The sequence below is a fragment of the Mixophyes fleayi genome, chromosome 6 (genome assembly GCF_038048845.1).
Source record: "Mixophyes fleayi isolate aMixFle1 chromosome 6, aMixFle1.hap1, whole genome shotgun sequence".
NCBI classification, from domain to species: domain Eukaryota; kingdom Metazoa; phylum Chordata; class Amphibia; order Anura; family Limnodynastidae; genus Mixophyes; species Mixophyes fleayi.
In genome coordinates this window covers 155,243,840-155,268,182 of record NC_134407.1, presented here as the reverse complement: position 1 = coordinate 155,268,182, position 24,343 = coordinate 155,243,840, and the positions used below count along the sequence as shown (strand labels likewise).

At 39.4% G+C, this 24,343-nt stretch overlaps 2 protein-coding genes across 7 annotated transcripts in view; one reads left to right on the top strand and one right to left on the bottom strand.

Moving 5' to 3' along the window:
- The window catches only part of CCDC47 (coiled-coil domain containing 47), a 15,569-nt gene extending 12,368 nt beyond the window's left edge, over window positions 1–3,201 (bottom strand). Inside the window, exons 1-2 of one of the 2 annotated variants that reach the window (XM_075176838.1) lie at window positions 3,130–3,201; window positions 565–856 (exon numbers count right to left, since the gene is read on the bottom strand). In XM_075176838.1, coding sequence (XP_075032939.1) covers window positions 565–840 — 276 coding nt within the window. In that variant the 5' untranslated portion in view covers window positions 841–856; window positions 3,130–3,201. Of the gene's footprint in view, window positions 1–564; window positions 857–3,102 lie in introns of both variants that reach the window. The other variant, XM_075176837.1, reaches the window with a different exon arrangement.
- Window positions 3,185–24,343, top strand: STRADA (STE20 related adaptor alpha). 5 transcript variants are annotated; one of them, XR_012677677.1, is made up of 13 exons: window positions 3,185–3,269; window positions 10,355–10,414; window positions 11,497–11,554; window positions 12,759–12,817; window positions 15,889–15,994; window positions 19,107–19,228; window positions 19,999–20,107; window positions 20,482–20,605; window positions 20,988–21,159; window positions 21,245–21,349; window positions 21,449–22,215; window positions 22,510–22,552; window positions 22,709–22,752. XR_012677677.1 is itself a non-coding variant. In XM_075176842.1 (13 exons), the coding sequence occupies exons 2-13, from the start codon at window positions 10,403–10,405 to the stop codon at window positions 22,859–22,861; spliced, it is 1,266 nt and encodes a 421-aa protein (XP_075032943.1). In that variant the 5' UTR covers window positions 3,185–3,269; window positions 10,355–10,402; the 3' UTR covers window positions 22,862–24,343. The 5 variants fall into 5 exon arrangements, 4 of the variants coding, with proteins under 4 accessions (XP_075032943.1, XP_075032941.1, XP_075032942.1 ...); XM_075176842.1 differs by having other exon boundaries at window positions 12,789–12,817; window positions 21,449–21,681; window positions 22,709–24,343; XM_075176840.1 differs by having other exon boundaries at window positions 21,449–21,681; window positions 22,709–24,343.

The following is a 24,343-nucleotide window of genomic DNA, read 5'->3' as shown; positions in this document are numbered from 1 at the left end:
AGTTTTATTCTGCAGAATACGAAATTGAATACAGATGCTAATTTGCATATGATAAATTACATAGGAGCGGGCAAAATATTACAAATGAATGAGGATGTGATAAATGTGTGTTTTGTGCCAAAATGTTAGCAACATCAGGTTCAGTTAGCCGAACCCCAAAAAAATCACAGCATAATCCAAATCTTTCCAAAAAATAACCAACCTTATTGCCCATACAATTCTGGACTTGTAGCATCAGTTATCCCAACCTGATCAACGTATGAAAATCCTTTCTGCATGTCTTCAATCATAGTTAAAAATTACAGTGTGATGAGGCAAAACTTATCTCCACATTATAGTGCCATACTTTAGGTTCCTACTGCTTACACACAGTGGAGAGAGTCTCATATTGTGGCTCATGACTAACTGATGACACTTTTTTTGCGAAATGATGGTTGCATTTTTATATTTATAAGTTTGACAACAACAAGAAAAAAAATGGCTGCCGCCTCTCCATAAGTGTCAATACATTTAGAACTTTAAATGGGATTTCTAATCTCAGTGATAAAATTTACAAGATCTTACTTGTCCCTCTGTATCTAGTTCAAATTCTTCCTGTCCCTCCACCTCTACTGTGGCTTCCTCGTCATCCTCCTCCTCCTCTTCTTCTTCCTCATCGGGTGGCAGCTGGTGGGGAGGATGCATGGTTGTGGCCTCATCTACAGTATCCTCAAACTCAGCAAAGTCATTGTCATCATACTCAGCTACATCATCACCGTCATCAAACTCTTGGAACTTGGCACTGGAGCTGGCAACCAGCAGGAGGAGGAGGGTGAACAGCAAGCGGGGAAAGGGGAACATTCTCTGTGACAAATCTCTAAAAGAGGAAAATGAGAAGAGAACAAAATGGTGAATGATTTTTCTTGTATGAGGGTCCTCATCATACCTAAGTGTTCTGTTTCTACTGACTTAGGAGACATGGTTGATGACAAAGTGCTTATGACACAGATAGATGGGCCCTAGTTATTGACATAGCATTGAGCACATCAGATAGCGTTAGTTCTGATAGATTAGCTCCTGAAATTGTACATATATCATTTTCAAAAGAGCTATTAGTAACATATACAACGTATAAGGCGAATTGCATTTTAAAATTGTTAGTCTTTACAACACAGTAATGAAGAGGGCATTCCATCAACTGCAAAAGCTTTACTGCAAGCCTAAGAAATCTGCAGTGATGTACTTTTACTTTAATACCACGTGTATGGAAACTTGTTACAAAATAAATAACCTCTCCAACCCCATCAGTTGGTATAGTTTCTGGCCACTAGGCAACTATCATGCGCATCTGTCTCTCACCCGAGAGACAGATGCTCTTTAAAAAGCAATTTCAAAGACAGGCACAGAAACAGTTAAGGGTCCCCCCCCCCATATGTAATCTCCTTATGAAGAAAATCCTGTTGTTGCTTACTGTGTCCTACACTACCCTGGAAACTGCCATAGAATTATAATTCTCTACATACAAGTATGTATCAATCTTTAGCGTTATAGTATGTGACTTCAAAGGCAAAGTACATTTCAGATTAACAAAGTATGCAAAGCAAAGTGTTATTAGTGGTAAACACACAAAGTAGAGGTACTTGAAAAGCCGATCAACCATTAACCAGTTTGCTGCATTTTAATTACCACTTTGACCCTGGGAAATTAGGATCCAGAAGAAGTAAATTCACAGACTGAACCAAATGCAAATACCTCCAAACCCTGAATTATATGCATACAATAAAGGCACTACATATACAAACTCTCCAATAAAATTAGGCTCTTTACATATTGGTGTTGCATACCCCATCGCTTTTCCTAATGGAAATTTCAACAACAACATGCATGTGTATAAAATAATCCAATCTGATAATTTTAGAATATCTAGGCATCATCAAATAATACCAAATAAGGCTTTGTTTTTTTTTAAAGATATTTGTCATTCTACGAAAGGACAGAACCAAACTTCACAGCCAGGTAGCCTAAAATTTACTGTTGGTGTCTACACAATTACCATTGGTGACTACAGATGTCCCACTAGTTTCTAGATTTAACTGAATGGCTTATGAATTCATTTTGATCCCACTGGCCCAAAAGATATGAAAACAAGCATCTGTATTTCAAGTACATTTTAAATTTAGAATAAGCAAAACAGGAAAAAGTAAACCAGCTCTCAAAAACTGGTCAACTGCTACATCTATGCAATATTACCCAAGTACATCACACACATCAAGTGTCACACAAATGGTTAACCATACAGTTCTAAGCCCCCAATTTAGCATGTCCAAATACATGCTAAAGGACCGCAGCTGTCTCTCAAAATGATTGAGAGGGGGACAGGTGCACATGCAATGGCATCCAGATTATGACAGATATAAAAAGTATACACAGTATCACCAATCCTGCACACGTCTACAGCCCACATATACGGTGTCCCCAATCCTATACACAAGGCTTGGCTAACCTGTGGCACTCCAAGTGTTGTGAAACTACAAGTCCCAGCATACCCTTCCAGCAATAAGCTGCTACATAATGGCAAAGCGTGCTGGGACTTATAGTTTCACAACACCTGGAGTGTCACAGGTTAGCCAAGCCTGCTATACACTAATGACACGTACAAAGTGTACAGCCCATATATACAGTATCACTGATCCTATACACTAATGACACATATAATGTATACAGCCCATACATACAGTATCACTGATCCTATACACTAATGACATATAATGTATACAGCCCATACATACAGTATCACTGATCCTATACACTAATGACATGTACAACGTGTACAGCCCATACATACAGTATCACTGATCCTATAAACTAATGACATGTACAACGTGTACAGCCCATACATACAGTATCACTGATCCTATACACTAATGACATATAATGTATACAGCCCATACATACAGTATCACTGATCCTATACACTAATGACATATATTATGTATACAGTCTATAAGTACGGTATCACTGATGCTATACAACCGTATATTATATATAACAAGTAACTCAATATAACTGTTCGCCATGAAAATAAAGGCGACTTACTATACACAATATCACGATAACACGTACATTGACAACCTCACCCAGCTTCTTTACCTTCTCTCGCCACAACCTCTAAATCCTAGGCCGCACCGGAAGTGACGTGAGGTGAGGCCGGTAACCACCCGAACGCCCGGCCCATTCCAACAACGTTTCCGGGCGCACTGGCAGCGGCGGTGAGACAGATAGCAGTAGGGGTGTGTAATGTCCTGTACATTGTGTGTATACTGATATGGAGGATCCCTGCTGTGTGTGTTGGTTTCTTTTCACTGTGGAACTACAAGTCCCAGCATAGCTTGGTCTGATGGGCTGTGCTGGTAATATGTAGCTGTACAGTCACTGCATGGTAACTGGTTATTGCTGATGTATATACGGTGTATGTATTCGTGTGAGGTGCACATTGCGAATTGGCTGCACATAAATACTAGTGTCAGCAATAACTATTTGTTTACACATACATGGATACAATGTTATGCACAATCATGAGAAGAAGAAGTGCACTCTTATGTTACATATCTTGTATTTGACATATCGGGACATAATTAACAACCATTAAGTCCTCACCAAGTCCTAAAATTTCATAAAATCTAGTTAAGGGACAAATGACCCATACAATATTTTACTTTGAAGCCATGTGTGGAAAAGTAAATGCACCCCATGATGCAGGGGCTTGTAGAACCAGCTTTAGCAGCAGTAACTTGAAGTAATTGTTTTCTGTATGAGTTTGAATGTATTACTTTGAGTTTCAGAAATTTTAGCTTCTTATTTGTTACAACACTGCTTCAGTTAATTGATGTTTCAGTGCATTTTTGTATGCACAGCAGTCTGCCCACAGTATCTCAATGGGGTTGAGGTCTGAACTGAGACCTGGGGATAAATGTATCAAGCTGAGAGTTTTCAGGCAGGTTTGAAAAACCAATCAGATTGTAGCTATCATTTATTTAGTACATTCTACAAAATGATAGCGATAATCTGATTGGTTGCTATAGGCAACATCTTCACTTTTCAAACCCACCGGAAAACTCTCAGCTTGATACATTTACCATCTGGTAGTAAATGTATTTGGTTGCAACTAGGGATGTGCACCGGCGACTTTTGAGGTCTCGTGTTTTGTGTTTTGGATCCGGATTTTCGTTATTTTTGAGGTTCGGATTTGTCTCGCAAAACACTTGACGAAAGGTCTCGGTTCGGATTTAAGGTATTGGATTCGGATTTTTTTTGAAAAAAACATAAAAAGTTTAAAAATCAAGTTTTTGGGCTTATTTTCACTCCTAGGCTATTATTAACCTCAATAACATTCAATAACAAGCATTTCCACTAATTTACAGTGTATTCTGAACACCTCACAATATAGTTATTAGTCCAAAACGTTGCAACAAGGTATCTTTCTGGACTGCGTAGAGGAGTGGGTCACCACAATATATATTAAAAACCCTGAACTTTTATGATTCGCACCAATAATTGTACCTGGACTGCGTAGAGGAGTGGGTCACCACAATATCTTAAAAACCCTGAACTTTTATGATTCGCACCAATAATTGTACCTGGACTGCGTAGAGGAGTGGGTCACCACAATATCTATTAAAAACCCTGAACTTTTATGATTCGCACCAATAAATGTACCTGGACTGCGTAGAGGAGTGGGTCACCACAATATATATTAAAAACCCTGAACTTTTATGATTCGCACCAATAAATGTACCTGGACTGCGTAGAGGAGTGGGTCACCACAATATCTATTAAAAACCCTGAACTTTTATGATTCGCACCAATAAATGTACCTGGACTGCGTAGAGGAGTGGGTCACCACAATATATATTAAAAACCCTGAACTTTTATGATTCGCACCAATAAATGTACCTGGACTGCGTAGAGGAGTGGGTCACCACAATATATATTAAAAACCCTGAACTTTTATGATTCGCACCAATAAATGTACCTGGACTGCGTAGAGGAGTGGGTCACCACAATATATATTAAAAACCCTGAACTTTTATGATTCGCACCAATAAATGTATCTGGACTGCGTAGAGGAGTGGGCACTGGGCACCACAATAAAATATATAAAAAACCTTCAACAGATCTGCATTACACTACACATACGGCTGCTCCTCCATCCTCTCCATCATATACATGTTGGAGTTTTAGCGTGTGACAACCTCTTGTTTTTGATAATGTCAGTGCATTTGGAATATTTTTCAATTTGCCCCACACCACTGAATGTACTTTATCTATGATACGCAATACGCATCTATCTATCTTGACTGCGTAGTGTGGTGGCCCCGGTACACAATTTGGTACCGAGGCCACAATATAATTTAAAAACCCTCCACGTGTCGGAATTGCACCAAACAAGTATCTGGACTGCATAGTGGGGTGGCCCCGGTACCCAATTTGATACCGGGGCCACAATACCTCCTCCAAACATGCTCCAGACAATTCGTCATTGACAGACCCCAGACAGACAGGGTCGTAGTGTTATTGTTTGACTTTGTAAACCCAAAAAAATGTCCCTGTTGCACATAGTCGTGCAATGAAGACTGACTTTTTCATTTAAAGGCACGATCTTTAAAGTGTAGTGTTTGTAAGTCTAAGTCATATTATACTTTTGGTAAAATTGGTTTTTTTTGTTCCTCTTTATGGTAATTAATTAGTAATAGAATTAAAGTAGGAAATAGAATTAAATAGAATTAAAGTAGGAAATAGAGTGGTATAGAGTTGTAGTGTGGTATAGATAGAGTGGTCCACACAATATAATAATAAAACCCTCAACTGGTCTGAATTCCACCAAACAAGTATCTTGACTGCGTAGTGTGGTGGCCCCGGTACACAATTTGGTACCGAGGCCACAATATAATTTAAAAACCCTCCACGTGTCGGAATTCCACCAAACAAGTATCTGGACTGCATAGTGGGGTGGCCCCGGTACCCAATTTGGTACCGGGGACACAATACCTCCATCAACCCTCTAAATCCCACTCCACTGATGGCGGACACCGGGCGCACGTCTAACACCAACATTGCAGTTACAGCCGCAGTTATACGCTTTGCAATAGGGTGACTACTATCGTATTTGGTGGTCATGGCAAACGACTGTTGGACGGTCAATTGTTTGGTGAAAGACTTAGCGGTCTTACGACTTCCCCTCTGGGAAGATGACCGACTAACAGCAGCAACAGCAGCAGTGGCAGTAGTAGGCGTACCGCTGCAGGATTCCTCGGATGAATCCCGTATTGAGGAGGACTCAGTCTGGCTGCTGACTTGGGCTGCAGGACTGAATCTGATGGAGATTGTGGAGGAAGTTGACGAGGAGGGTGTTGCTGGTGTGTATCCAACTGGACCACGGGATTTAGGTGTCCCTGTACCGATGAGGGTCCTAGCCCCAGTTCCTGAACTAACCACTGAACTATGAAGGTTATTCAGGTGACGTATAAGGGAGGATGTTCCTAGGTGGGCAAGATCCTTACCCCTGCTTATTTGAGCTTTACATAAGCTACATATTGCCATACATTGGTTGTCTGGATTTGGATAAAAATAACTCCAGACCGAAGAGGTGCATTTTTTGGTCTTCTGACCAGGCATGACGATGGGCTTTTTCATCCCATGGACATCAGCTGTTTCCCCCCCTGGTGCCTCATTTACAATAACCACATCACCATCCTCATCATCAAGTTCCTCCACAGCGCCAGCTACATCATCAATAGCCTCCTCCCGAGCCACCTCTTCCCGTACAGTGATGGGAAGGTCAGGCTTGACAACCACCAACACCCTTGGACTCGCCTTGGGGATTTGTGATAATTTCTCTTTAGAAGGCAGAGTTGTTTGCTGTTTTGTTGCTGACAGCATAACTCTCTTCAATTTTTTGTAGGGGGGGGAGGAGGAGGAGGGCTAAGATCCGTGGGTGAAGCTGAACCACTAGTCATGAACACGGGCCAGGGCCTAAGCCGTTCCTTGCCACTCCGTGTCGTAAATGGCATATTGGCAACTTTACGTTTCTCCTCAGATGATTTTAAGTTTCTCTTTTTGCTACTTTTTCTTAACTTGGGCTTTTTGGATTTTACATGCCCGGTACTACGAGATTGGGCATCGGGCTTGGAAGACGACGTTGATGGCATTTCATCGTCTATGTCATGACTAGTGGCAGCAGCTTCAGCATTAGGAGGAAGTGGGTCTTGATCTTTCCCTACTTTATCCTCCAAATTTTTGGTCTCCATTATATGTAGCACAAGATACTGCAGAATGTGTGAACTTGGTAATATTGCAGTACCAATGGACTTATAATGCTGGATTGGTTTTGCAAATTTGGTTATAATTATTATATATATTTTTTTTTTTTTAAATTTTTTATTTTTTTTTACTTTTTTTTTATTTTTTACAAACTTGGGAATAATGGGGAAATAACTATGCCCTTAGAAGCACAGAGCACAGGACACAGCACCACTGGACTGAACAGGACACGGCACAGGACCCAGCAGCACTACGGAACTCAGCAGGACAGAGCACAGGACACAGCACCACTGGACTGATACTGCAGAATGTGTAAACTTTGTAATATTGCAGTACCACTGGACTTTTACTGCTGAATGTGTGAACTTGGTAATATTGCAGTACCAATGGACTTATAATGCTGGATTGGTTTTGCAAATTTGGTTATAATTATTATATATATTTTTTTTTTTTTTAATTTTTTATTTTTTTTTACTTTTTTTTTATTTTTTACAAACTTGGGAATAATGGGGAAATAACTATGCCCTTAGAAGCACAGAGCACAGGACACAGCACCACTGGACTGAACAGGACACGGCACAGGACCCAGCAGCACTACGGAACTCAGCAGGACAGAGCACAGGACACAGCACCACTGGACTGATACTGCAGAATGTGTAAACTTTGTAATATTGCAGTACCACTGGACTTTTACTGCTGAATGTGTGAACTTGGTAATATTGCAGTACCAATGGACTTATAATGCTGGATTGGTTTTGCAAATTTGGTTATAATTATTATATATATTTTTTTTTTTTTTAATTTTTTATTTTTTTTTACTTTTTTTTTATTTTTTACAAACTTGGGAATAATGGGGAAATAACTATGCCCTTAGAAGCACAGAGCACAGGACACAGCACCACTGGACTGAACAGGACACGGCACAGGACCCAGCAGCACTACGGAACTCAGCAGGACAGAGCACAGGACACAGCACCACTGGACTGATACTGCAGAATGTGTAAACTTTGTAATATTGCAGTACCACTGGACTTTTACTGCTGAATGTGTGAACTTGGTAATATTGCAGTACCAATGGGCTTATACTGCAGGATTGGTTGTGAAAATTTTGTGGTAATTAAAAAATATTAAAGTAGTTTTTGGTATTTTATAAAAAAAACTTTTTTTTATTTTTTTAAACACAGGGGAATATTGGGGAAATAACTATGCCCTTAGAAGCACAGAGCACAGGACACAGCACCACTGGACTGAACAGGACACAGCACAGGACCCAGCAGCACCACTGACCTCAGAAGGACAGAGCACAGCACACAGCACCACTGGACTGATACTGCAGAACACAGCACAGCACAGCACAGCACAGCACAGCACTAAACAGCACAGCACTAAACAGCACAGAACTAAACAGCACAGAACTAAACAGCACAGAACTAAACAGCACAGAGGACCACCTAACACACCCTCCCTCTACCCTGATCAATGCCCGAGTGAAGATGGCGGCGACTAGCGGGGAATTTATAGGATCCGAGTATCGCGAGATCCGACAACGGGATTATGAGTCAGAGCCTCAGTTTCACTTTTGAATTTGGCGCCAATACCCGGATCTGTCTCGGATCCGACTCGGATCCGCAACGTTCGGGTGGGCTCGGATTTCAGAAATCCGAGCGCGCTCATCCCTAGTTGCAACCTACCAGAAACTCGCAGCCTTTCAGATTCTAGCTATCATTTTGTGGAGTGTACTAAGTAAATGACAACTAGAATCTGATGGGTTGCTTTTAGGCAACATCTCCACATTTCAAACTTGCCAGAAAGTTGCAGCTTGATACAGTTACCCGCTGGGGTTAGATTTACTTTCCTCCAAAATGTGCTGGTATAAAGAGGAATTCATGAATTAAGAGGCTTCCAGGATCTGTGACTAAAATTACAATACTACCCCTAAACCACCTTGTTTTTACAGTAGGAGGTTCCTGTGGTGATATGCATTGTTGATTTTTGCCAAACATGGCCCTGTGCATTAAGACCAAGCAACTCTACATTGTTTGCGTCTGTCCATGGTCACTGTTCCAGAAGTCTTATGTTTCATTCACAAGCAACTTTAGAAACCTTGCAAGCTGTACTACTACTTGTTTTTCTGGAGAGAAGGGGATTGCTACTAGCTGCATGAAAGCAATATCTGTTCAGTATTTCTGATGGGAGTGATGAACGTTAACATTCACCATATTGAGATCACATCATATGTACTAATCTTTGGGTGAAATTCCTGGGATGAGCCTTCTTGATAAGATTGGCAACTGCACTTAATGTTCTCAGTTACAAATAATCTTTCTCACATTAGAATGATAGACTTCAAAGTGGTTGGACATGAGCTTCTAACCCAACAATTGCTTCTCTGAGATCATTGTAGATGTCTTATCTCCTTGGCATGATGGTAACATGAACCTTAATGCTTCAGACTAATTTTACAAAGGTTTTACTAGTACGTCTAATGAACAAAATAATAAAAGAGTGCATTTGATAAGCAGAACTTCACTCAAATTACCTTTTTTATGTATATGGCAGCAGTAAGGGATTACTTCCTTTGTCACGCATATTTTCTTTGTGTTTGCATGTTTGTAGTAGAATAATTGACAAGGTAAAATCTGTTATTTGTCACATGGGACTTGATGATTGTTAATTATTTTCTTTTCACCTGACAATCTTGTATGTAAGGGTTGACATTTGGATCAGTTTTTATTGGGTAAACATTTTAAATGATTTTTGGCAGACCATCTGTGCTTTTAATTTTGCAATATATAAACTTTTTTTATGCTTTTACAGAAAGCAGTTAATGAGAAATAGTTTTGTCCCCCAATCCTTCTCCCTCCATTAGTTGATAAAGGAATTAAATATCATGAGCTTCTAATTACTGTTACCAGGTATATGGTAATGTAGAATTGTTCAAAACTGGCTTATTCTTCCATGTTTACAATTGCTCTGGTTTTAACATAAATGTGCTATAACTGTTCTTTGGAAGCTATATGTATAAGAACTAATCAGTCACTTCTTTTGTCTACAGGTTGTAGTTTATGGCTTCTGACCATCCATCCAACATAAAGAGGGCCCCATGTCTTTTCTTGTAAGTTATCTTTTATAAGAATATAATTTTATTCCACCAGAGGACAAATGAGTTCTGGCTACAATGAAGGCAATTCACATGGTGGATGACTGCTAATGTCCAGTAACCAATAGCAACTAATCAGCAGTAAGCTTTTATCAGTTCAGTACAGGTTAAACTAATGATAGCAAATTGCTGTGGGTTAACTGTGCACTTTTTATTTTTGCAATATGTTAATGCAACCCTAGAACCTTTTACAGTCTACATCAGTGAGCACTCCCAGTGTTCTCCTCAGAAAATTTTGCCAGCCGGGTGGGGGCAGTGTAATACTTTGCAATAATATTTAAAAATGTTGGGGGTTATTCCACACCTGCCAGGACTTGTGATCAGTGGTCTAACACACACTGCTGACTGTAGTGCTCACATAGTGCCTGTTCTAATAGGAAAAACAATGGTTTATTCTATTATAATAGAACTCTGTTGGGCTCCAAAAGCCGGGTGGGAAGTAACAACAGCCAGATGGAGCACCCGGGAAATAGGTGTCAGGGAGAACACTGATTCTGAAATAATTTAATGATATCAAATTGTAATATTGAAAAATCAGGCCGAAATGCCCCCACATACCACTCAGTTGCTCTAAAATTCCCTCACTTGCCACAAAATGCCACCACATGCACCGAGACCCTCACTTGCGATAAAACTCCCTGCATACCACTCAGACCTCTTCACATGCCCCTACTAACTGGTTAAACTACAGCCGAAAAATGGCTTACCTTCACAGCCGAAGCCCACAGAGGAGGGAAACCACATTTTGTAGAATACACTGCACTGCCTCCTCCACTGATTGGGTGTGCTATGTGACCTTTGCATTGTGGTAAGGAGTTCACGTAATGGGGAGGCCAGGTGCTCCCATTCAGTCATCTCCTGCTTTATGTCATAAAGCAGGCGTAAAAGTCAGATTGGGAGCATAAAGCTGGTGGCCACTGTTGAAAGCTTGTTTGACTGCCTGTTGCCCACCACTGGTTTACAAGCTTTTTGTGTCACAAGTTCCTTTTAACTCTCCTCAGTGCTAAGGACTAACATACCTTGCTTTGTTTCAACAGCGTTGGGTTTCAGACAGAATCCTGGTTGATGGTTTGAGGGAGTTGGAGTTTTTTGGAGGTAAGTTATTTTTGATCCTTACTCCTTTTTTTGCACTGGGAGTGTAAATGTACACCCCTTACTGGCGGTACTCTCATGCACCAGGGTGTACAGTTACATCTGGAGTAATTTGGGCAGCGTTTGCAAAGAGGACCACTTGCACCAGAACTGGGCTGTTATTGGCAGCTACTTGTTCCTGTATAACTGCCGGGAATTATAACAAGTGGTTCCCCCCCATTAGACCACTCCTGCATATAATGGAATATAGAACACTTTGCAGACAAATGATTGACTCACCCTCTGCTCTCCCAGAAACCTTGGTGAAGTCATAACTGGAGTTTCAGTATAGGAGGTTGAGCCTTTTGTCTAGAAAGGATCCGGCCCTAATGCTAACACATGCTAATGTTGGAGCTTAATGGTCACTGTAAACGCATGCTGTTTATATTAAAAGTAAAAAAAATAAATAAATTGGGAAACAAAAAAACAGCCACACCATTTATATACAGTCTCCAAATAAATTTAGCAATAATGTGTGGTGTTCCACTAACAGCATAAAAATAAAAAGGGTCAAAACCATAGTTAACTTCCTTTTTTTTTTTTTAGATATATTTCACACACTATAAAATCCCAATGAAATAAAGTGATATTTATTCCAATATGCTTCCAAAAATATTGATATTTCTCATGAAAAATAAAGTTAAATTCACTTGGGTAGTCTAATGAATGAAAAAAACATCCTGGAGAAAACAAGGAGACAATTGGACTGCTCTTATGTTGTCAAACACATGGGGGTATATTTACTAAGCTGCGGGTTTGAAAAAGTGGAGATGTTGCCTATAGCAACCAATCACATTCTAGCTGTCATTTTGGAGAATGTACTAAATAAATAACTAGAATCTGATCAGAAAATCACAAAATGACAGATTGTTGTTATAGGCAACATCTCCACTTTTTCAAACCCGCAGCTTAGTAAATATAGCCCATGGTCTTGAAAGTTAGTATATGGAGTATCCTCTTGTCTATTAATATTGCTGTTATTTATTTTTTAGGGGGGCAAAAATCTTCTTTATTCCCAGATTAATTTGTTTTAACCTGTTTAGTTCAAGAAAGGCTGCAGTGTACCACTATGCATGCTACACTTATTCTGTCTAATGTGTTGTACATACAAGGGTAATTCATATGGTAAAGAGGCGCATCTTATATCTTATTAATGTGCTGTTTTAAGCTGAGCGGATCCTCCTCTCCCTTCCTCCAGACTCGCATATAGGGGACTCTCGAAGGAAAGTAAGTGAGACTTTCTCTCTCTGCATCATGTGTCTGTATGTGTGGCATGGAGGCACTTTGATGTGGGGCAGAGTTTTATCCTTAGCACTCTGCTCAAATATGGCCTGTAAATTACATGAGTATTTCAACCTTGTTCATGGTCTATAATCAAGTCAGTTTGTGATCTTGGTCAATAAATCTACTTCTGCGGTTGGATGTATATAGCTTTCATATTCACAAGACATACAATGCATGTCAAGCTGGGCCTGTGATGAATATTGATAAATGGAATTTTGTTCTTATTGGCCTTTATTAAAACTTCTCTGACATTTAAACAATCCTTTCCCATGCTCTAACTTCCTCATGCATGTACTAGTGTTAGACACCAGAGGACTTTCAGAGTTTTCTGTAGAGATTTATGAAAGGTTAGCACCCATGGCATCCTGAGTAGGTTAAGTAATGCATGTGGTAAGACTATTGAAGGACACCATAGGGTCCAATTGTCTATAATGGCTGATAACATGATAATAGTTTGTAGTGACATAGATAGGAAGGTTACATGTATTATTATTAACATATATTTACATAGGGCCAGCATATTTCATAGCACATTGCAATTGGATAATGTGAAATCACCTGTTCTGGCATATGAAGTTTAATGCTGACACACAGGGAGAGATTAAATTTCAGGCGATGTGGCGCGTAAACCTCACGCTGTGCACATTGTCGGCAATTACGGTAGGAATCGCCGCTGACTTTTAAGCAGAGATTCCATCTATAACATCGGCGCGAGGCGCATCTGCTGACTTTCCGGAGACAACTCGCGCCGAATTGTATTTCTTCAGAGTATGATAGTAAAGCAGAAATCTGGCACTTGGCCCAATACCGTAGCATGTTTGGCATGAAAACTACTGCATTGTTTGGTGATGGCCGGATCATTGTTGAGCATATGAATAAATGTTAGAATGAATGACTTATTTTTATCCAGTTTAACAATCCAACCTAACATTGATCTCTTCATTCACGCCGAGAAGTAGAGCTGGCCTATGTACAGTCAGTTTTACAGTTACATACCCATGTGCAATTTTTACTAAATGCACTACTTTTTTCCATCTAAATATTGTTTTCAGCCATGTTTTATGTGATTAGGCAGAGTTATTGCTTTTCATGTTCTTGGAATACAGCACACAGCTGCTTTTTGGATACATTATCAAGGACACAACAGAGCTGTGTCATATTCAGGGCAAACCAAAGTGAGCACCTACCTAATTATACAAATTCATGGACAAAAAGCGCAGAAGGGAGGCAAAAATCTAAACAGTGTGTTTCATAAAAGTTGCAAGAGGGCACATACAATTCAATAACTTAGTTACTGAAGATGGAAAACCATTATAATGTATTGCAATGGTTCCTTTATTCTATCTTTGCATGAGGTTTGGTAAAGTGACAGATTCCAATAGATGAAGCTGCTGGGATCAGACTGTGGTGCTCACACAAATGCTGCCTGTATTGTACTGTTATGACGTCTGTCATCTCATTCTCATGAACTCTCAACATCTTGGAGCTCACAGGTGCAGTTGTACTTAACAAAGGCTGTTCTAGTATTTGACCTTGTGTAAGAAACTATTAAGATGTTGGTGCTGGTATTGCTCTAGGTCAGAGAACAAAGTCCTAATACCTTGTTGAGAAATGCTTATATTACCTTCTACATTCAGTAGGTGGGTGTGTTTATTGTGAGAGGTCTGCAGGTGAATGAGCATGTTCTCCTATGTTAAACTTGGCACTATCTCTGTAGTAGTCATTTATATTGCAAATACATTGTATGCAGGATCTGCATTTTGTACCTTTTATACATGTGTATGCATGATTGGTGTATGTGTATACATATGTTTGCCTTATGTATTATAGCCAGCACAGTGGTTATTATTGGAGTCAGTAAAACTTCTCAGCTCTTTTTATTGTTGTACTTAATAAAGTCCAATAACGGGGAGAGTGTTGCAGCCACTGTAATGCATTTGGATGTATGTGTTGTTACTGCTGCATATGTATTTATTGACCAGCATGCGGTATTTCCCAACTATTGTAATATTGAATACATTTAAAGTGCACCCATCAGCTACACACAGTAGAAGCTGACATATTGTTAACTTAAGCAGATCCTGCTTGGAATGCTGCATAGTAACCAGTGATATCACTGTTGCTAAAAGTTTTAATTTTATTGTTAGGCTGCAGTCTCATGATTAGTGGCACATGGAATGCTTCTGTGATGTTACAGGTTCTTAGTGAATTGTTAGGCTACATTCTAAATCTACAAAATATCTGCCTGTGCCTTGTTTAGATATATAATTTAAGCTCCAATTTAAAGTGGAACACATGCCTGTTAGTACATACATGTTGGTGCTATTCCTTCTGATTGATACAAAAGTATTACCATTTCTGTGATGCACCTTTCAAGAGTTATACTGCTGCCTATGGTGAGCTCTATGATGAATGTCAGTCAAATGCTTTCTGTAGACTGTCATCGCATGAGTCCCATCTATTGGCTAATATAAGGTGCTGCATTCCAGTAAAGTCATTAGTAACAAAGCTGCAAATAATTCAATTATATTATATAGTGAAAATCACTTGGATGTTATTACTTCCCCTTAACATATTACCCATTCATATATATATTCATTGTCTGTATTCCTGTGTGTTAGACTGAGCATGCATATCATTCATTGTTGTAGGTCACGTGTTTCCGTTGCAGAGGCAGGCACTGCTGGCCAGCAGGATATTATGAGACTTGTAGTTCAACAACAAAAGCTGCAGAGCCTCCTATTGCTTATGTCTGAGCTAGAACATATTTTCTAATCCTCAGCTCCTGTATGCCTTTACATTTCATTAATGTAACACTTGTATCTGTTCCAATGCAAAGTATTGTTTGTACTCATTTTTCAAGAACTTATGGGTTTTATATTATTGTTGTTTTCATGAATTACAAATATGACAATATCTCCATTATTCTTCCATTTCATTTCAAGCCATTCCCTCCAATGATAAACCATAAGACTAATGTCTCCATCTTGATCTTTCTCCTGCCCAATCATCAGACCAATGAAGCAGCTAGCGTGGAATCTATAGCATCCTGTCGTAGTCCAGACACCATGGGGATATACACGCCGGACAGTAGTTGCTATGAGTTGCTCACTATCATAGGTAAGTGGCTGTATCTGACCAAGGGGGGGAAATGACACTTCTTGCATGTAAATAGGTTCACTTTGAACCGTTCAACAACACATAATTAGATTGATTGTTGAAGACAGAATTCACCTTCTCATTACCCTAGCCTTAGTGACAGGAGATGCTTTTCTTTTTACAAGATCTGCTGAATATAGCGTGACCCCCCTCACTGCTTATAGTGCTTGTGGCAGAGCAGAAAATTAAACATGTAGTTGGTGAGCTAGTATTCAGGAATACGAAATTGGTGTAATGATATGTATGTAGTTTGGAATACAAGTTAAGGCATTATGAAAAAGTTAATCAGCCATTTATGAGCTCAGACACCGTTTCCATCTTAAAGTATAGGGTTTTAGTCACTTGTGTTGCTTATTGGCCAGAATTTCTTATGGGAGTAGACAACAAAAACATTACTTGCTAATACTATGAGACTGTGCCGTCTGTCTCCTGGGTGGTGATACAATTTTCATGTAACAGCCTTGTTTTTCATAATGTCTATTTATGTGTTTAACTATATTTGATATAATCATCTTTTCTGTCAAGTACCCGCATCCTTATTCCTGTTGGATTTGAGACTCATTGACACCATCTGTAACTGAATACAATTCCTTTAGAGCCAAGTACATTACCCTTCTTGTTCTGTATATTTAGAACATTTGAGCTGTATAATGTATAATATATATATTGAACTTTTGTCTTCATATGTGTTGGATATTTTTTAGTATATAGGATTTGTTAGTGTGTTTTTTTGTAATTCAGCAATGCCTTTTTCCACATTTCATTTGAGCAGTATTTGCCATTCAGTTCTAATTAGCTCAGCAAGTCCACACCAACTCTCAGCTGTCTGGAGTTACTAGCACTCCTGGGTTTAATGTGACTTGTAATATAATGCAGAATAAAAAACAAATTGCGCAACCTTAATTAAGCTTTGTTGCTCCTCTTTATCATTAAATAGTGTATTGTGAATCATTTTTTTTTGCACAGTTGCAGTCTTTCAATATCAATAGTAAATGGATTTGACCCTGGTTGCAATTAGCAGCTATTTTGGTTGGCTGAAAACTTTAGTAGATTTAGGTAACCAGATATGACCAAAATGGTTTTATTCCAGATGCTAGCATACAAGGTTATTCATTGAATATCCCTAATTGTAAAATAGAAATAAAACAACAATATTTGGATGTGCTATGAAGGAAAGTGTTGTTATGTTTCTACTCTTGGTATATTGAATATAGCACCATCACTCTGATGGAGATAATCATGCCAGCAAAGGTGGCTCTCCTGTTTCACAGTATGAAACACCTGTTTACCCATATTCTTTTATTATATGTGTTTGCATTTTTACAATAGCTTCACTTTACAAGTACAAAGCTTATTCTTTACCAATTGAAAACATAAAATGACATGATACCTTCATCCAAAAGTGATGTTTCTGTATCTTTTCAGTAAACATTCAGTTTTTGGAGGAATTTATCAAGCCTCACTACAGCACTGAATGCTAAGTACCTGGGGACTGGCATTTCCCCAGGTTCCCATATAGATGCAGTGCTGTGAGCCTCTTCCCCGAATCTAACGGCCGTGTTGTCTCCTCCCATGTTGTTCCCATTCACATGAGGAAGGGACATTGATATCATATGCTTTTGTAGGAGTGAGGATTGTATAGCTAAACTGCTACATGTACCTCCTAAATCCGTTGTATCATCGAATCCCAAGAGACTATTATACTATAAGTTTGTAAAGTGGAAAAAAAAATTTTAAAAAAATTATTTAAAATAAGCAAACTTTATTTTTTTGAATGCTGTACCATTACTGTGATTTGCTGTAAATATCCTATGGCAGTGGTTTCCAAACTTTTTAAGTTCGCGGCACCATAATTTTTTCAAGGCAGCCATTGAAAATAATTACCGAGCAGTCCCGTGTTTTTTTTTTAAGTTTTGAGTCAAAATAACGTAATGAGTATTTAGGTCAGGACAGAAATACTTAGTAAGTTGTTTGCAAAAATAATATACATAAATCCAAGGGAAAAGAATTTAAGAGTAATAAGATCAAACAAAATAAAACAACTTGTACAAAAATCATCACACTGTTTGCCCCTCTTCATCCTCACTACGCCCCCTCCTTCATTCTTTTGCCCCTCCAATGCTGTGTCCTTTCACCTTCCCCTCCATTTCTTACCATACTCGGCCTTCTTTCTTCTATTTCTTCTCTCTTCTCTGCAATATTCTTACCAATGCGGCGGCACCCGGACCCAGCATCCTCCTCTCTCTTATATATTCTCACGGAATATGTCGGACGTGATGACGTCACACCCGACATTCAGTGACGAGGATGCTGGGTGTTGGGCCCCGCCAGATTGGTAAGTTGTTTTTTTTGTCCCCTGGCCGTGGCACACACTTTGAGAACCGCTGTCCTATGGTGTTAGTTTCCAGGGACACTTTGCCTCTGCGGTGCATGGAAAATAGTCTCATCTGAGCGTTGACATGACAGTTACCTCACATACTAAAGTGCATGTAGTGGAGAAAGCCTATCCATTCACTAGAAACTACTGACATTGTTACTTCAGTAAATGGCTGCTTCCTCTGAGCGTGCTACTAGCGCAGAGGAATATAGTTAACTACTCAGAATAATTCCCTTTTTTTAGGGTAGATTTAAAACAAAATATAGTTATTGACTGCTACCAAAACTTGGCCCTAGTTTGTTTGGGTGGTAGGAAATTTAATCTGTAAGCGCCAATGGGGCAGGGATTGATGTGAATGTTACATGCATAATATGGTGGTGCTATACAAATAAACAATAGTAATTTCATGATATATTTTCCATTTAACAATTTAATATGCTTTGGTGTGGTTTGAAAATTCAGAATTGTGGCTGAGGTACAGTTTGGATCCTTCTATTTCCAGGGTCAAAATATTTAGGATTGTAGAACAGTTGCTGGTTCTGGAAATAATTTATTGTTGAAAAAAATAATTTAAATAGAAAATGTTTTGTTGGCCTTTTTGGCTTCACAGTTCCTCACAAATCACTGTTGTTGAGTGCATACAATGAAGTGTTGATTGATTCATATGATTCACGGACACTATTTTTTTTTACTCAGGAAAAGGCTTTGAGGACCTGATGACAGTCAATTTAGCTCGTTACAAACCATTGGGAGAATATGTGTGTATCAGAAGGATTAATATGGAATCCTGTACTAATGACATGGTTGCTTTCTTACAGGTAAACTTAAACACTGGGTGTGGTGAAATAAGCTAGCTGTTTATGTAGTGATATAGGAGCATTTAAGCCCTTATTTCTTCAGCCTATAGAGGAAATGTGGGCAACCTCAGGATATCTAGAACAGTTTCTTAAACCTGGTCCTAACAGTGCATGTTTTTCATATCTCCTTGCTTTAGCACAGGTGTATTCATTACTGACGGACACATTGTAACCGATCCACAGGTAGTATAATTATTTCCCTTGTCATCTGGAAAACATGCACTGTTAGGGGTCCTGAGGACTTGGTTTGAGAAACACTTGTCTAGTATGCCCTACTAGCCAGACAAGGAATTGTATGTAGTTCCTCAAAACTGGTGGGCTACAGGTGGCAATATTATGGTAATAGAGGCGAGATCTACTGGGTAGGAAATATTGGGATTAACATAAATCTAATCTTAATGGTCAAGAATAGGTAACCCATACTGTATCTATGTATGACATGTATCTACTAAAACTTATTCCTGAACACCACAAGGGCACAGTATATTAACCTTTGTTTATATAGTAGTCATTCTGTCTAGATTTATGTAATTTTACAATATACTGTTTTGTCAGTATAACCTCCATCACCCTAATTTGCCAAGCAGTGAATACTACCCAAAAATCCTTATCAGTAAATGCAGAACAATAAAAGCAGAATGGTCTTGCATATTGTGTTGACTGAGAGGGTGAATCTGTGCTGTTGCTAGGGAATACGTTTCTCCTACCCATGATATTGACTGTTCTTGCAGACTGAACTCCACGTGTCAAAGCTGTTCAATCACCACAACATCCTCCCTTACAGAGCAACATTCATAGCAGATAATGAGCTTTGGGTGGTCACACCGTTTATGGCATATGGTGAGTAGAATACATGACACATGGTAAGGAAAAAAAATAAGTACAGCTTAATCATTAAAGTGAACCATTGTACATACAGCCGTATTGTGTCCTGAACAATATTCAAGAGAATGCAACCTGTCTGTACACTAGACGCTAGAAACTTAACAGGCATTCTCCCAAATATTGGTTCCGGCTACAAAATGGCTGCCTCTCCTGTGTGTTGGAGATCGTAACATTTTAATAAAGCATTATTTATTGTAAGACACTCAGCATTCACAGCAATAACATAAGAATACAACCAGTAACATAGTAGAATGACTACATTGACACTAGGCTGCTGTTGGGAACATGTCTCGATATGCTGACAGTATAACGGGTGGCTTTCCTCACAGGATCAGCCAAAGACCTGATCTGCACCCACTTCACAGATGGCATGAACGAGCTGGCAATTGCCTACATCCTGCTTGGAGTACTGAAAGCCCTAGATTACATACATCACATGGGATATGTACACAGGTAAGATAGAGAGGAAATGATATTGTATCAAAACTTTGCTAATTTCAGAATAAAAAAAACAAACATTTTAGTTCACGTTATGATGATTGTTTCCCCACCATCACCCCTTCCTTTATCTTGTGATATTTTCATCCCTAAAATATCGAAAATTTTGCAGAAACCAAGGAAGTGACCGTGCAGATGTTTTGGAACATTGAGGACAGTAGAAGCTTGGTAGCTCTTAGCATCCAGATGTAATGTTGCAGTGCATATTTTGTTGGTCTATAAAATGGCTTATCCATAAATCAGTGCTCCAGAATAGTGGATATTTTTCTACTTGCTCTTAGTTACCCAAACTCTTACAATTTAGTCACACTGCCCCTAATACCTGCGTCCTTTCTAGGAGCGTAAAAGCCAGTCACATCCTGATCTCTGTGGACGGGAAGGTGTATCTCTCTGGCCTGCGCAGCATTCTTAGCATGATAAACCATGGACAGCGTCTTAAAGTCGTTCATGACTTCCCAAAGCACAGTTCCCGGGTCCTCCCTTGGCTTAGTCCAGAACTCTTGCAGCAGGTGAGAATATGGGTCAGTAAATACTTTGGCTTTTACTGTGTTTAGTTGTAAGCGTGTATTTAATTTTATTTTTATTTATTCCTAGAACCTACAGGGATATGATGCCAAATCTGACATCTACAGTGTAGGGATCACGGCGTGTGAGTTGGCAAATGGCCACGTGCCATTCAAAGACATGCCAGCTACGCAGGTGAGGAAATGGAGTCCATACACAGCATGGTTTTGGTTTTCTCAGCAAAGTCTCAACAGCTGAACTGTTTAATTTCTGCAATCACTTCTCCTTCCCTAGATGCTACTAGAAAAGTTGAATGGCACAGTGCCCTGCTTGCTGGACACAGCTACTATCCCAGCAGCTGAACTCACCATGAAGACCTCTCGTTCAGGAGCAGACTCTGGCATTGGAGAGGGGACCTCTTGTCGTCCATCCAATGGGGAGCCCAGCATGCATCCTTACAACCGCAGTTTTTCCCCACATTTCCATAACTTGGTAGAGCAATGTCTACAGAGGAACCCTGAGCTCAGGTGAATTGGCAGTCTAACATTATAGATCTCTAGGAAAAACCAATGGTTTGTGTAAGCACATGTACTGTCTGTTCAAACTGGGCTATATAGGATTTTTAGAAGACATATATGCTAGATTTATGCTGCCGAAACTGGTACTCGTATAGGAGCAAGGCATCTGTCAGAACCTGTAGGTAGTGTGAGAACTAAACATAACTGACTACTAAATAGATTCATTATTTAGGTGTGTGTTCTAAAGTAGCAAGTGTAAGGGATGGGTACACACTACAGGTTTTTCATCCGATTATAGTGCCAAATCGCACAATAAATGACCGTTCGGTCCGATATTGCATTAGTGTGTAAGCTCCCACAATTATGTTTTTATCGTTCCAAAGCGTATCGTTTGATTTGATGTTCTAAACGATGGACTGATGTCTGGCATATTCTGCAGTGTGTATGCACTCACGACCAGCAGTGTAGGCAGATCTCCGTAGAGTTTAGAGTCATGATCTGTTCAGCTGATGGTTATGACAGATGAAGAGCACAGATCTGAAGGTAAATCTTCTAAAACGTGTATACTGTGTACACATGAATCGACACACTGGTTGGGACTTTCAGTTGTTGGTAAAATCATTCACGATATCTCGGTGGGAGAAATTTTTTGGAGTGTACCCAGCCTAAGCAAAATCTGCCAATCTTTCATTTGTACTGTTGGTAGCTAGGTTTTTGTTTTTCCATTGCAAGTCACAATATTTTGTCATTCATGTGGATGATTAACTAAAACTTAATCATCTCCTTGTCAAGAGGGGAAACTGCTGACCTTTAATGACCCATTTTTCTCTTTTGCAGGCCAAATGCTAGCGCGCTGCTCAATCATTCCTTTTTCAAACAGGTAATTGTCAACACACTGCATAAATGATGCCAAAGCGAATTTTAAGGGGAATACGTAACATTCCATTTAGCAATTAGTCTGTAGCTGTGGATGTTGGTGGGAGGTGGTAATATTAAAAGGTTGACCTGCAATAAATATTTGCCATGTCTCTCACAGATAAGGCGCAGAGCATCAGAAGCCCTCCCTGAGTTACTACGTCCTGTGTCCCCTATCACCAACTTTGAGGGAGCCAGGAGTTTGGCCCCCCAGGCTATGATGGGATTGGTATCTGACCTGGAGCATTTGGATGTGGATGATTGGGACTTTTAAAGAAAAAATGGAGGGGTTGGGGGGAATCAAATACTGTAAATGTTTACACAGCACGGACCTTTTTTAGGGTCCTACTTATTGTAGGTGCACAAGGAAATCTATCACCAAACCATTTGAGTTGATGCAGACAGAGCTGGCACTGGTGTTGGCAACAGCGTCCTCTCACTCTAAATGTGTTTTCTTTTCCCAGAGACTGAGTGCACACTATACTAGATCTTTTTCTAGAAATTCTTTGTTAACCTGGATAGCACTGTATAGTTATCTCATACACCACCATTACCTTCCGGGCAGGTCACTTCTCCAAAATGGCCAAAGGCTTGTTTCTACACAGGTGTCAATCATGTGCGTGGGAAAGCAAAGGGTATTTGCTAACTGAAAGGACCCTTAACCTGTTGGAAATACACACCCCTTATCTAAAGGCAGCTTATAATTATTTGTAAAGGTGATGTACATGTGCATTTTTTTTTGTAATTTAGTTTTTTATGTCTACTACCTGTGACAAAGAAAAGATTGTTGTGACTGATATTACAGCTGATGCTGTAAAATCCTACCAAGACATGCTTTGTCACAGAATATCACAAAGTAGTTTGCTTGGAATGTACATCTTAAGAATAATAGCAAATTGGCTGTAAGGGCAAACAAGTAAGAGATATATATATTGGAGAAAGGGCACACACAATTAAATATTTGTGACTTGATCCACAGAAATGTCATACTAGTATTTAAATTTAAACAATGAAATAAGAGTGTGCATTTGGTGTTCTAAGGAGTGCTCTGCATAGCAGTATTCACAAATTGAACTTCACTTCAGTGTTACCTTTATCTACTCTGAATTTTAGAGTTTACCTGTCCACTGCCTACAGTGCAGGCAGCCAGTTTGTAAGTTGAACCAACCACCCATGTCAAGTGACACTACAGGACCATGAAGCACATTGTGCTGCAGCAATGTCACCAATGCACAGTGAGTTGATTGGCTGTAGTCTTAAACATCGGTTGTGTCCAAAATGGCTTCCAGTTTGGCAGGTGTTAGGTATTTTGGGGATTATTTTTGTTTGGAGTAATCTAATGATTTCAGATGTTTTGAAAAAGGAGTTTCCAATAAAAAGTCAGTGAGAGCTTTGCATGGTGTGCGCACTTCCAGGTATTACAGCTAGTAAATCAGCACTGTTCCACCACCCTAAGATCCTGCAAGGCTTGATGGTACTTTACATGTAATTGAATTCTCCCGTCACTCTCGTAATCCACTCCTCAGAACCAACTGCAAGAATAAACATTTAGCAGCAGTCCTCATACTACAACATTCAAAATAGTAAACCAACAGCTGTTTGAATCAGTTATTTGCATGTCAGTGGCTCTCATCCCTAACCGTTGAACACAGTACAACTGCATAGACACATATAATTTGGTGCATTATTTACAAGCTGGAGATACTGTTACATGCATTTTGTTGCCAAAATGAATAAATGTAAATACTTCACATAA

Bases quoted from the DNA above. Each gene is read 5' to 3' on its own strand.
- STRADA (XM_075176840.1), top strand. The intron at 11,555-12,758 runs GTAAGTTATTTT...TGCTGTTTTAAG, and splicing joins GGAGTTGGAGTTTTTTGGAG to CTGAGCGGATCCTCCTCTCC. The intron at 20,108-20,481 runs GTGAGTAGAATA...CTTTCCTCACAG, and splicing joins CACACCGTTTATGGCATATG to GATCAGCCAAAGACCTGATC.